The 13,511-nt window shown below is 41.5% G+C and overlaps 2 protein-coding genes across 5 annotated transcripts in view; one reads left to right on the top strand and one right to left on the bottom strand.

Annotated features, from left to right (window-relative positions):
• POLR3A (RNA polymerase III subunit A) overlaps nt 1-6,102 on the bottom strand; it is a 38,175-nt gene extending 32,073 nt beyond the window's left edge. For all 3 annotated transcript variants that reach the window (XM_053948726.1, XM_053948727.1, XM_053948725.1), the window contains exons 1-8: nt 6,013-6,102; nt 4,987-5,122; nt 4,341-4,478; nt 3,631-3,802; nt 2,257-2,411; nt 1,071-1,310; nt 434-596; nt 118-254 (exon numbers count right to left, since the gene is read on the bottom strand). In XM_053948726.1, coding sequence (XP_053804701.1) covers nt 118-254; nt 434-596; nt 1,071-1,310; nt 2,257-2,411; nt 3,631-3,802; nt 4,341-4,478; nt 4,987-5,122; nt 6,013-6,056 — 1,185 coding nt within the window. In that variant the 5' untranslated portion in view covers nt 6,057-6,102. The remainder of the gene's footprint in view (nt 1-117; nt 255-433; nt 597-1,070; nt 1,311-2,256; nt 2,412-3,630; nt 3,803-4,340; nt 4,479-4,986; nt 5,123-6,012) is intronic.
• A 600-nt stretch (nt 6,103-6,702) lies between these two features.
• Nucleotides 6,703-13,232, top strand: RPS24 (ribosomal protein S24). Of its 2 annotated transcripts, XM_053948728.1 has the most exons (7): nt 6,703-6,804; nt 8,149-8,214; nt 8,779-8,988; nt 9,424-9,534; nt 10,378-10,394; nt 12,459-12,494; nt 13,136-13,232. In XM_053948728.1, exons 1-5 carry the CDS (start codon nt 6,802-6,804, stop codon nt 10,381-10,383), a joined length of 396 nt encoding a protein of 131 aa, XP_053804703.1. In that variant the 5' UTR covers nt 6,703-6,801; the 3' UTR covers nt 10,384-10,394; nt 12,459-12,494; nt 13,136-13,232. The 2 variants fall into 2 exon arrangements, with proteins under 2 accessions (XP_053804703.1, XP_053804704.1); XM_053948729.1 differs by lacking the exon at nt 10,378-10,394 and having other exon boundaries at nt 6,704-6,804.
• The last annotated feature ends 279 nt before the right edge of the window (nt 13,233-13,511 follow it).

Below are 13,511 nucleotides of genomic sequence, written 5' to 3' on the forward strand. Positions count from 1 at the left end.
CAAACACAATGCAGTACATTCACTCCCTTTTAGAGTGAGTAAAGAGACATCACTGAGGTCTGACTTGGGAAAAAAAAAAAAAAGGAATAGAAAAAGTTTGAGTCCTACACTACTTACCTTTTCAGGAAAGGTCAATATTTTAGCAACATGAATAGGCACTGCTACTTCATCTATTCTTAAGTTAGGATCAGGTGAAATGACTGTTCTGCCAGAAAAATCCACTCTCTTTCCAGACAGATTGCCTCTAAACCGACCTAACAAAACAGTTACAACTCTTTAAATAAAAACAGTTTTCAAAATGTTATGTGTTAAGACAGTACATTAGAACATCTTTTAAGGTACAGCACTGAAGTGCAACACAGCAGTAGCAGAATAGCAAAGATTTGTGGTTCAATTATAAAAAAAATAATTAAAAGCAATTTTTTAGACAAACCTTGCTTTCCCTTAAGTCTCTGAACAAAACCTCTGGTCCATTTTTTAGGTGCCATGTTGAGGGGTATGCCAGAGAGCTCACTATTAATGTACAGGGCACACTGCAGTTGAAGAAAATCCCAGTCTTCCATAATCATCTGCGTTTTGGCTCCTGATATCCTATGCTAAACAAAAGAGTCATCCAATTCAGAAAATAAATCATATATTAAACTAGCCAAGAATTTTTCTGTAGGAGTACAACTCTTCCTTTGCAAATAACATCATGAAACTTCCATCAATTGGAATGAAAAACAGAAAATAACTTTCTAAGATGATGCATTACTATAGCATAAGGCACATGACAAGGGAACCCAGCAAAAAAAAATTATTTTGACTAACATGGGCTTTGAACAAATGCTCACAAATTAGGAATTTCTTTAAATTACATTTTTCCCAATCCATTTAAGCTAATACAACTTAATTGACAGGAAAATCAGTAGTTAACAGTTTCTCAATCATGGAACAGCTAGTAGTCAATTCATTTTGTCTGCCTGACAAAGGAACAGCACAAGACTGTAAGCACTAAACCCACTTGCTATATTCAATCCCACACAAATCTTTCTGAAGGCAACAGTCTCAGAGGGCAAAGGCTGACTCACCTTTTTTATCACATCATTGAGGAAAATGATCTCTGTCAGTTTCATTGTCAAATCGTCCTCATTGGTGCCAGACTTCAAATCGCTCACAACAGAGGGTCTGATACACAGTGGAGGCACCAGGAGTCGTGTGAGGATCAAATCTGAAGGTTTACCTGCTTGTGGGTTCATTAGAAGTAGAGGGATGTCTTCCACTGGGATTCTTTTGAAGAGGTTCAATACTACCAAAGGATTCAAGTTTTCCTACAAAATCCATTGGAAAAATGGGGAGAAGAAGTCATCGTGTCAAGTTTCAATGCTTCCCTCCTCCCTTTATTTTACTGATGTTCAGAAATGGCCTTTTTCAAAGGCAAATAGAGAACTATTCATGTAAACAAATCTATGTTTTGGTTTATCTATTCTGAACCAATGCTTTTAACATCTCAGATATTAACTTGCTATATATTCTTTCCTTCCATTTTTTCCCTATATATGCGTGTTTACGTCCTATCATGTTGCTCTTTTGTCTCAGGAGTTAATGGAGAGTATTTCATTGTCAATAGAGAAAGTAACTCAATTAACATCCTAACAAACTTAAAGTACATTGTATTCATTTTATTTGTAAAAAATCACATTATTACAGTACTGCCTAGATATTTTTCAAAACTTAATTTCTCTCCTCTTAGTACAGCTACTGCTGTGTTCACTACTTTTTCTATCCAAGTATGTACCTGGAGATCTTTCCAGATTACTAAGAGCAGAAGAAAACAAAACTGCATACAATGAAAAGCTAATGAAACAAAAAGTTAGCAAATTAAGTCTCTTCTTTCTTTCTCAACATTAAGAACTTCCGAAGAAAAAAATGTGTGCATTGGAATTAATACTGGAGTTACAGTGAACCTATATATACATGCAAACTCTGTATGGATCTGTTTTTTCTTCCTGGTCTAGTTTATAGAAGCACAACACACTTAAGAACATCCCTTTCTTTACAGGCAGGTAATGGTGTACCAGAACATGCTAATATACTAAATTACTCATTTTAGCAAAGTTAACATTATTGTACTGGATACAAACATTCTTCATGAATCTTTTGATATACAAAATTCTTGGATCACCACAGGACTTTAGCTGATACACCGTAAACCTTTAAGGAGTTTTATTCCATGCACAAAAAATAGCAAAAAATGTAGGTTATAATAAAATTCACCTGAGCTCTGCCCAGTAAAGGTTCTACTTCTTTGTTATATTCAATGGCAGTTTCAAAAGACTGGAGAAAAGTAGATACTATTGGATCTACAACTTTCTTATTTGTCTTGTACTTTTCATGTATTATCTTCAACAAACCACACTTCTTCACAGTTCCTGCAAGGAATTAAATATGGATTGTCTTGGGATTTTATTTCAAAATAACAAAAACACAACATACCACCAAAACTTAAGTTACAGTTCCAAAACAAGTTAAACCTTCAGTGAACATAGGAACAAAATAAAACTTTATCAGCTTTATTAACCAGCTTCCTAAACTCACAGAACAACAAAAGGACAATCAAGTTATACCTTTTTATATGGATGGTTTGGTGTACCTCCATGATGGTGCAGCCTCTGAGGCTGAACGTAGGTGGTTTATCCTACACCTTTAATTCAGCTTCACCTCATTCACAGGAGATATTTCTAAAGTAGAAGTTCTCACACTAAAAACAGGACTAAGAAGTGCCATTTATGTATCTTACCACTATCTTCTGAAGTAATTTTAGAAGTGAATTCTCAGAAAAATCTGATATTTTCATGTCATGCACGTAACATTATTCATGAAACTGTCACAGACTAGGCCAAATGCTCTGTTCTGATCTCTTCTGCTTTTTACAGAAGCATTCTGACCTATCATGTAACTTTTCTAAATGGCTACTGTTTATGCCCCCTATGTGCAGACTGGGCACGTATGATAAAGCAGCTCTCTTTTTACTGAGTTGTTGAACATTTCAACAGAGAACCCATAATTTTCATGAAGTTTTAAGTTAGGGATTAACTATCTACTATGAATCTGTAATACACCAAGTCCTTACACAGCAATAACACGTGATCAGTAGATTAAAAAAAAGGACATATTTTTAAAACCAGATACAAACTCTTACAAAAATGATCTGCCCTGAAGAAGGAATAATCTTAAAAAAGATAATCTAATTCAATTATGAAAAATGATGCTCACTCAAAATTACAAATGCTATCAAAGCTTCTATGTGAATGTACTGATCACTGCCAATAGCTCCCAGTATTTTTAAAAACACCTTAAAAAGGGTTTTTTTTGTCATTATTCAAGTATCAAATATTAGTTACTTCCACGAAACATGAAATAACACAAGCAACTAGAAAAATGTCTGTATCCACACAAATGAGAAGTGAACAAACAAACATGTGTCTGGCCCTAAAAATGCAATTACCTGTTTTTTTTAAGAAAGGCCAGAGAGAATACGCATTAGCTGTGCAATGAACAAGCATATTTATAATTTGGATGCTGCCACAGCCATCAAGGTGAAAACCATCAGAGCGGATAACTTCACAAACTGCCTATGTCAATACTCACCATTAAAGGCCCCACAGTAAGGACAAGTGTTTTTCTTTCGGCACTTCTCCGACACTTTCTTTTTTAGCCCTCTCTTCTGAAGATATGTAAGGCCCGGTCGTTTTAGGTAATCTAAAAACTGCTTTTTTTCTTCCACTGACAGCATGATGTGGCAACAGGTTTTGCAGATCATCTTAAAGGTAAACATGTATAAACACAGTTGTTTGAGACACATTCAGAGATGTCACCTCTTGAACTATAGCTTAAGCTCTCCAACACAAAAGTGCAAATGTAAAAAAGTGCATTTTTTTGAATGAGATACCACTGTCTTGACTGAAAGACCAAATTACATATTGAAATACACATTTAAAAGCACATGAGAAAAATACAGTCCATGAGGCAAATCTTTAGCTAAGCTCTGCAGGGTCTTAAAAATTCATATAAAGCAAACAGAACTTTGATTTACTTTTATGTTCTGAAAGGCAAATTATTCTGCATATATTTAATTCAAACTGCAGAAAACTAATAGATTAAAATTTTCGGTCTGAGATTACATAGAACGTCACTAAGTCTGGTCTTCAAATACATGTATTTTACAAAAGAAAATGTACACAAAGATAGATTAATAACACAACCTTATTTTGGCCTTCTCAATTACTTTCAAACATCGTATTTTATGAAAATTTCCTTTTTTAGACTAGAAACTGACAAAAAAGCATGATCATGTTTACCTGTAAGATGCCTATCACAGCTTTGAAGTACCCAACATGAAAGCATGGTAGTTCTAAGTCAATGTACCCATAATGCCCTAAACAATCAGCCAGACTTTTCCCACAGGTTTCACAGGGACGGTCTTTTTCACTGGTTCCCTTTGGGAGAAAGAGAACACACATGTAGAGAAAAAAAGTAAGCTGTAATTGATGGGATAGAGACAAAATACAACAGTTTATAAGCTAGTCAGGAATCCAAGCAGCAGAGCCATTCCTCTTCCCCAGCATCAGAAGCACATCAATAGCACTATAGTAATTCTGACCCTTAAGAAAAATGGTTTTTACACACAGTCCCTGCTGACACCAATGACCTGGACTCAGGCAGCTCTTGCAACTGATTTACAGCCCATTACATTGTGGCATTTTGTCTCTGGGTGTCCCAGCAGGCAGAAAAGCAACTTCCTTCCTGCCTCAAGAGAATGCATTCCTGCCCTCCAAAAGTGTGAAAAAAGTAGCAGGCACTGCAGCTAATAGTCTATGAAATTTAAATAAAGACACATTTGAACTTACTTTGGACAAACAGTACGTTTCAGTGACCCCAACTTTTTTTTTAACCACTTCAGCAATTCCCCAGAAAGAGTTTGGAAAAGAAAAGAAAGGTTCTCACCATGCGATGGTCCAGCACTCCATATTGCAGCGGAGAGTGGTGGTTATCCTGACTATACAAATTTTTGCTGACCACTTGAATATGAGCTTGTTGCCGCATCTCTTCTGGAGATTTCATGCCAAAACAGATGTGGCTTCTAGGACAGGAAATTTCAGGTGTATTTATGGGCAAATATACATATATGTGTGTGTGCGCATATATATATACACATATGCAAAAACACGTACAAAGACAAGCACACCTACGTGCAAGTATCACAGAACCAATCAGCTTGAAAAAGACCTCGGAGATCACTGAAATCAACCTATGACCAAACACCACCTGGTCAATTAGACCACGGCATTGAGCACCACATCCAGACTTTCCTTAAACGCCTCCAGGGATCGTGACTCCACCACCTCCCTGGGCAGACCATTCAATGCTTAACCACCTTTCTGTGAAGTTCTCCCTGATGTCCGAGCTAAACCTTCCCTAGTGCAATTTAAGGTTGCGCTCTCTCATCCAGTCACTGGTTGCCTGGGAGAAGAAAGCAATTCCCAGCTGGCTACACCCTCCTTTCAGGTGGTTTTAGGTCTCCCCTGAGCCTCCTCTTCTCCAAGCTGAACACCCCAGCTCCCTCAGACACTCTCCCTAGGGCTAGCGTTCCTTCAGCAGCTTCGTTGCCTTTCTCAGGACCCCAAAGTACTCAAAAACAATGCAAAAGTGGCTAGGTTGATTCACAACATTGCTAAAACAGGTTCTTTTCAGATAATTATAAAAAAATAAAGCTGCTTTACGGTGAGTTGGTGGTTTTTATCTGAGGGATTTATTGACCTTCCCGGGCATCCCCACAGCTGGACACAGGCACAGCCACCCGTGTGGGAGGACCCAGCCTGTGCCAGCGCTCCTAGAAGCGGAGCACGAGCCATGAGCTGTCCACCGCGGCCCTCCACGCCAACGCTCTCCCAGCTCCGGCTACAGCGGTTCTGTCCCCCGCAATTGTGCTGCTCTCGCCTCAGCCCGCGGGCACCGCACGACCCCACTCACATTTTCTTGGCCACATCGGTCTCCCTGAACTGCTCCTTCACCATCGCGGCGGCGGCGGGGCCCGCGCGGCTGCACGCGGGGCCTGGGCCGGGGCGGTCAGCGCGGCCTCCGCCCGCAGCGCCCCCTGCCGGCACCGCCGGTTCGGGGGAATCCCCACGGAGCGCGCTCCCACAGCCCCTCCGGCACCCTGCTCCGGGCGCGCTCAGTGCACAGCGAACAAATTGCTCCTTATGTTCAGGTGGAACTTCCTGAGCCCGGCCTGCCCACCGCCCCTTGACCGGTTATCCGGCACCACGGAGCTGAGCCCGGCTCCGCTCTCTGACACCCCTCCCTGTCTATGCACATGAATGAGGCTCCCTCTCAGTCGTCTCTGCCCGAGGCCGAAGAGGTCCCAACTCCCTGAGCCCTAAGCAACTGCTCAGCCAGGCTGCGCCGCCACCTTCAGTCCGTGGCTCTGCGTGTGCCCACAGCAGCCTGGGTCACCAGCGGCGGGACCCGCGGGGCGCACAACCCCAGGGCAGAGCCAGCACACGGCGGGGTTGAGCCCGGCTGAGGCAGCCGCCCGCAGCGGAGCCTCGCCCCGGCGGGACGCGGAGCTGCCTCCGCCCCGCGTCTCATCAGGCACACTAAAGCCACGCCCGCCGCTATTTCCTGCCAGGTCCGGCTCTGGAACGAACAGCCCCACGCACAGCTCCACCCCTGCAGGAAGGACCCCGCGCCGCCTTATGATTGGCCGCGGGGTGGCGCCGATCCTTTTCTCTTCCGGTCGCAGGAGCCGCGGTCGCCGCCATGGTGAGTGCCGGGGCCGGGCCCCGCCATCCGCCCCGCGCCGCCGCCATCCGCGCCCCGCCGCGCCCCCGCACCGCCGCGCCCCGCCGGCCCGGCCCGCCCGCATCCGCCCGCGGGGGAATGACGGGCACCGAGCCCGGGCTCCTGCGGCCCGGCCGCCGCGCGTCCGTGCCCATTGGCAGCAGGGAGCTGCGGGGTGAGGGCCGCGCCGTGTGCTCGGCCGCGCCGTGTCCGTGCTCGGTCAGAGCAGCCCCGCGCTGTGTGCTGCTGCTGCTCTGGGGGTGCTCGGGGGCTGCCGTGGGTCACGCCCGCGGTTATCGCGGCTGCTCCTGTCTGAAAGCCTTGTGGAAGCAGTGCCGGGCAGGGATTTCGGAGAAGTTTCCGCATCGCGTTAGGAAGAGCATGGCCAGCAGCTCGAGGGAGCTGATCTGCTCTTTTGTCAGCCTTGGTGAGGCTGGACCTGGAGCGTAGTGTCCGTTGTGGACTCCTGAGTCCAGGACAGACATGGAGCTCCTGGAGCGGTTCCAGAGGAGGGCAGTGAGGATGACTGGGGGACTGGAGCATTTCTCCTATGAGGAAAGGTTGAGAGAGCTGAACGTCTTCCGTTCAAGAAGGGGTGACAGGTGATCTTATCAGTGTCTATCCGTATTTGAAGGGAGGTATCAGAGGATGTAGCCAGGCTCTGCTTGATGGTGCCAGGCAATAGTACTCGAGGCAAGGGCAGAAACTGATGCCCGGGAAGTTTCACCTGAACATCAGGAAGAGCTTCTTTACTGTTCTAGTGCATGGTCAGTCACACTGTTCTGTATCCTCACTTTCACCCTGCCCTTTATCCCCCCACCCACTGCCGTGTCCTTACTCTGAGGTCAGACACACCAAGTGCCATGCCAAGTGTGTAATTTACTGAAAAAACTTGGTAAGCTTTTCTGGACCCACTGACCTGGTTTTCCTTTCAACCAGGAGCATCCAGGAATCTTGGGTGCTCCCTTGTCCTTAGGGGTGGGAAGCCATAAGAGGTGGTAACATTTGGGTTTAGAAGGAAACTTGTGTTATATTGTTAGAGTACTTGGGTTTGAGATCCATTTGTTTTAGTAAAGCTGCTTCAGCTTTTCATGGTAGTGAAGGAGTTTATGTTGCTGTTGTGTTTTGGAAACTGGGGATTGAGTTTGTCAGTTTCTCACTTAAGGGTGTTTCCTGTAGCCCAAGACCAGCCCACTTAAGTTGTGAGCTCACTGTCAGTACCTGAGGCTCCTGACCGATGTGGTGCTATGCATTATTTATGCACATATTCAGTTTCTGTTGCATTTGTAGCTATTGTTTTGTTTTATTTAACGTTTTCTCTTGCAGAATGACACAGTGACCATCAGAACCAGGAAGTTCATGACCAACAGACTTCTGCAGCGCAAGCAGATGGTAAAAGACTACAGAAAATTGCCTTTATTTGTTTGGTGGTTCCAAGCTGGAAGGTTTAGCTGCTATAAATATGGGGCCCTTAAAATCTCCAGGGTTCTTAAATTAAGAATTTTAAGAGTGTATGGGTTTAAATATGTTGATGTATGCTCAAAGTAAATCTTGATGGTGAAGTTGTACCAGCTTGAGACTGGATGTTGAGGAAAATTTCTGCACCAAAGGGATTATTAAGCATTGGAATAGGCTCCCCTGGGAAGTGGTTAGGTCATCTCCCCTGCAGGTATTTAGAAGACATGTAGGTGTAGCACTTAAGAACATGGCTTAGCACCATTGAGACACTTGACAGGATTGGACCTACTGTTGGATTTAATGATTTTGAAGGTATTCTTCAGTCTAAATGACTCAGTGAAGCAAGAAACTTCTGATTGCTTTTGTGTCAAATGAATAATAGTTTCTGCTTCTAAAGTGGGTTAGTTTAAATGTTGAGCTCATGTTGGGATTGTAGCATCTGGTGGGGCTGTGTACTGGATATTGACCTTTTATCAACTTGTTAAAATTCTTTTTTAGGTGATTGATGTTCTTCATCCTGGGAAGGCCACAGTCCCCAAAACAGAAATCAGGGAAAAGCTGGCAAAAATGTACAAGACAACCCCTGATGTAATTTTCGTCTTTGGCTTCAGAACTCACTTTGGTGGTGGCAAGACAACAGGTTTTGGCATGATCTATGATTCCCTGGACTATGCAAAGAAAAATGAACCAAAGCACAGGCTTGCCAGGGTATGTTGTTTTCTGGTATCTTCAAAGCAGGATTTGCGTGTGTAAAAACGCAAGTTTTGTGAAAGTACAGTTGTATGAGAGCTCCTAAAATAGCACACGTTAACTTCTGCATTTGCCAAATAGGCTAAGTGTGTTTTTATTCTATATTACTAGGGAATTGGGAAGGCAAAACTGATAATACCAGAGGTGTTTAACAGTAACTTTTAACAAAACACTAATAAAGGTCTAGAATAAGCATAAGAAATGGGACTGATCCATGTGCCTCTTCAATGTTTACATTCTGTGTTGAATCATTCATTAGTTAATGATCTTGCTATTTAGTTATTTTTTTCAAATTTAAAGTGTATTTGAACATTTCAGAAATCATAGAACTTAAATTCAAGAGTTGTTAGTAGAGAAACAATGTTAAAAGCAACTTTCAACTGTTTTTAATAGCACGGCTTGTATGAAAAGAAAAAGACTTCCAGGAAGCAGCGAAAAGAGCGTAAGAACAGAATGAAGAAAGTCAGGGGCACAGCCAAGGCAAATGTTGGTGCTGGCAAGAAGGTAGGATGAGAATATCTTTTAAGCTAGAGTGAACGTATACCTTTAAAATGTTGATTATGAATTCTTCAACACAATAACATTGTTTTTCTTCCATTTTTTCACCTGTTCTACTGGATAACAGAAGGTAAACTGTATGTTGTATAGCTTGTCATCAGCTCAGTAGCTTAGTTTTGCTCCTCACTGCTGCCAGCCTAGCTGATGCAACATGAAACAATGCTTCCTAAATTACTGTTTCCTATGTGTCACTTGAACTAAAGTTAAACTTCATAAATCTAACAGTAATCACTTAACTCAGTCTCGCAATACACACACTAGATAATCTTAACACTTGTTACTCAGGCTGCCTAAACCCCTAATGCTTACTCCCCCAAGTTACTGTTGGTATGGTGTTCCTTCCCGAGGTAAGTTTGTTAAGCATGTGTGCTGTAGGCAGTCAGGACAGAAATAAGGTAGAATGCCTTGGGGTTTGAGGGACTGATGCCCAAGGTAGTGGAGTCTTTCTCTCTGGTGAGGCTAGACTGATGCAGCCCTCCGGGGCTGTGGCTAGGACCTGATATAGGCAGGTTGGAGGGAGGCAGATTTCCTCTACCCTGAAACAGAACCAAAGCTGAGGCGTAGGTTGGGTGGGAAGCCAGTCACTTTCCTTCACAGTGTTCTGTCTTCTGATAAAAATTGAATAAGCTGAGCAGGCAAGTGGGTTTTTTTTCAGGTGTTTCAGCAAGGGGAGAGAGGGTGTAATGGGTTTTGATGCTTAGTTCTGTAGCTGTGAAAATACCTTGATATCTTGAACTTTAGTAATCTTCACTTTTGCTTTTTTCCTACTTTCTTGGAACTCTCCATCAGAAATGAAGTATCTGCAGGTACTGGAAAATAGCATGGATTTGGTGCCTGAATTATACATCACTGAAATGTGTTTATCCTTTTAGTTAAAGCACTGTACTGCCTTGTATGCATGTTTGATTTAAACTTATATCTGTCACGTGAGGGTTCATTTAATTACATAATGAATTTTATTCGTGTGACTTGGAAGTAAAATTTGCCTAATAGCAAACCAGACTTTTTTAAAGTAGTGAATTAACTTTAAAATAATTCCCAGTGAGAAGAAATCCAAGAAACCCAATGTTGTTGACTTGAGACGGTGGTTCAGTCACCACAGGATCTGATTCAAAGTAGTACAGTGCAGTTGCATGTATAACTTGACCATTGTGTGAAAGTAGTGGTGTATGTGAAAGCTAAGTCACATCACAATTGGTGCAATTGAGATGGTGCTTGGAAATGGCACAGTTGTCAGCATTAAACTGTATTTAACTCTTGTCCTGCAGTATTCCAAGTTAAAACACAAGTTACAGTGGAATTGGAAATCTCAATGACATTAGATTTAGTAGTTAGTGTGGAAGTGAAGTTCTTGTTATCCCTGGATGGAAATGAACCAGTCTTATTGACAGTTACTAGATCAGGGAACTACTCTACTAGAAAACAATAGGAGCCTTCTTCCTTTGTGCTTTAATGCTGTTTTAATAATGAAGTCTTAAGATGGTTTATGGCACAAAATTAGCATTTGGTATAGTAGTAACATCTAATGTACCTACTTCTGTCAATGGCAAAGGAGTCATTTCGTGTTGCACCAATCCCGGTAGTTTGGAGGAACTTTGTCCTTTTAAGACTTTTACACCTGAAGGTAGCTGGTTTTGAGTGTTAATGAAAAGTGATCAAATTACTCACTTAAATTATTAATGGTGTCCAGTTAATAGAAGCTCTTAAAGCATATCAGCAGTTCAGAAATTGAAGGCAAGGATCATGCCCTGTGGTAATTACGTAGGAGATGTGACTTGTGTATCAAGTGCTTGTCAAACTTGATACTACTAAGTGTAGTCTTAGTAGTAGGTGAACTGTGGTTTTGATGAGAGATATTTTGATGTCTTTTTAATTGATCTTTCAGTTGATAAGTATGCATGGGTTAGAAGTGACTTGTTTACCAGATTTGTTAATCTTTGTGTTGTCACTTAAGATAAATTATTTTGTGCACTTCCTGAACAACTTGAGAAGAATTCTGTGCTGCGTTATAGAAAAACATTTGTGAAATATAGTAAACTTTGTCTTCAGAAATGCGTGGTCAAAGATCATGATGTGGTATGGTTCATCATCCTTATCACAGCTGGGTGGAGGAATTTTTAATAGGAGCCCTGGAATACATTTTTGAGTCCACCTATAGAATCTGTGAGAACTATTTGACCTTGTAAATGTGTCAGTATTGATTTGGAAAAATGTTTAGGCGAGTGTATATTTTAAAAGTTACGTATGACGTAGTCATGAAGAACTCAGCCATAACTATGCTGATGTCTTGTTTTCTTTGATGCTTCCTTTCACTTCTCACTCCTTTAGCATTCCGATTCTGTTTTCCCTGCAGTTTCAAGAGAAGTATTTTAAAATATTTTGTGTTATTTAGTATATTCTGTGGCTCTAGAGTTGACTGGGCTTGCTAAAATTTGCAATAAATATATATGAATGTGCCTCACCTGGTCTTTGCATTCAAAATAGTGATACTGAAATGCAAAAATATCCCCACCCTCCCTTTTAATGTCACAGCTGTAGCTGTGACAGCCTTTGACAGGTGGGGCTGTCAAACAGAAGTGTGGATGGATAAGCACTTGGAAGCCATTGTAGCCTGTAGGTATAATTATTGAACAGGCAGTTGCATTCTGAGCATTAGTTAAGCTTTAAATAGCTGTTGAGTTTAAGGGAGTAAATGAAATCTTAAGTCTTCAGTTTCTGCAGTAGTCAAAACTCCCAGGGTTTCCTATCACATTTCAATGTGGTTAATTGAAAAAAGCACATGAGTGTCAGTGAAAACCCTTAAAGCTCCATTTTCTACAGTAGTAGAATTTAGATAAAATTCTTACTAATTGATGCTTTTTCTTTTTCAGTAAATGAACATTCTTCAGGTGGAAAACAGATAACAGGTATGCCTTCAGAATGCTTTGTAAGGGCAGGCATTCAGCAGTGCAGTCATTATGATAACAAATCTGAGGTTCATTTATGCAAAGACTGTGGAACTTGTGCAGACATAGAGCCCAGTGCAAGAGTTTAAGGCTAAGAATATTTACAAATCACTTTTGCACTTATTACTGGGTTGGTAGCTTATGTGACTTTGACTTGCATGAAATACCTGATCAAATACTTGCAGACAGGATACTCTTACAGAGAAGTCAGACTACATTTTTATATGTTTGCTGCAGGAATCTAAGTGCTGTGGTGATAACTGCTCCAGAAAAAACTCTGGTTTTATTACAAATGGTCTGAGTGACTCAGTTGGAAGGAGCTTAAACAGTCTGTCTGGGAGCTGATACAGTGAGTGTAATGTCTTAAACAGAAAGCTGTCAAAGCAGTTGTAGCTTGTTGATCTCTTCTACAGAATTGCTGTAATTCAGGCTCATTTATTGCCATTGCAGTGCTGGGAAATTTTGAGCTTTATGCTCTTACAAGAAGAGCATTGTGGTTCACCTGACTTGTTTGGGAAACAGTTCTTCAGGCTTTATAAAAGTACAAATGTAAAAATTGTTTTAATTGTATGTCAGTGATCTGTTTTTTTCTTCCTTTACAGGCAGCATCATTCTATGAAGAAGTATAGAATGAATTACTCTGGAAAGCAGAAGCTGCTTATCTGACTTTAACATCAAATAAACTCTGTCAATAAAATACTGGTTTGCCTTTTAATTTTAATGCAAAAGAAACCATTTTGTAAAGTTTGAGAAATTCAGTATAGGTGTACTGTTTGCACTGGATTAAAATCTTTTCATAATTAAACAAGTGTTGAGTATCAATTTGAAGTGAACCACAGCTTCCTACTACTACAGGTAGTAGTAGGAGCTAATTGCAAGCAGGCAGTGTTAGAGATAGACATTCTCTTGTTCAAGCTATGGTTTGAAAAGTCCTTTTGTTTGACTGCTTGTTTCATATAGACCTGTAGAACATAGTGG

This window comes from Vidua chalybeata, chromosome 8 (assembly GCF_026979565.1).
Source record: "Vidua chalybeata isolate OUT-0048 chromosome 8, bVidCha1 merged haplotype, whole genome shotgun sequence".
In the NCBI taxonomy this organism is placed as follows: domain Eukaryota; kingdom Metazoa; phylum Chordata; class Aves; order Passeriformes; family Viduidae; genus Vidua; species Vidua chalybeata.

Bases quoted from the DNA above. Each gene is read 5' to 3' on its own strand.
- RPS24 (XM_053948728.1), top strand. The intron at 8,215-8,778 runs GTAAAAGACTAC...ATTCTTTTTTAG, and splicing joins TTCTGCAGCGCAAGCAGATG to GTGATTGATGTTCTTCATCC. The intron at 8,989-9,423 runs GTATGTTGTTTT...TGTTTTTAATAG, and splicing joins CAAAGCACAGGCTTGCCAGG to CACGGCTTGTATGAAAAGAA.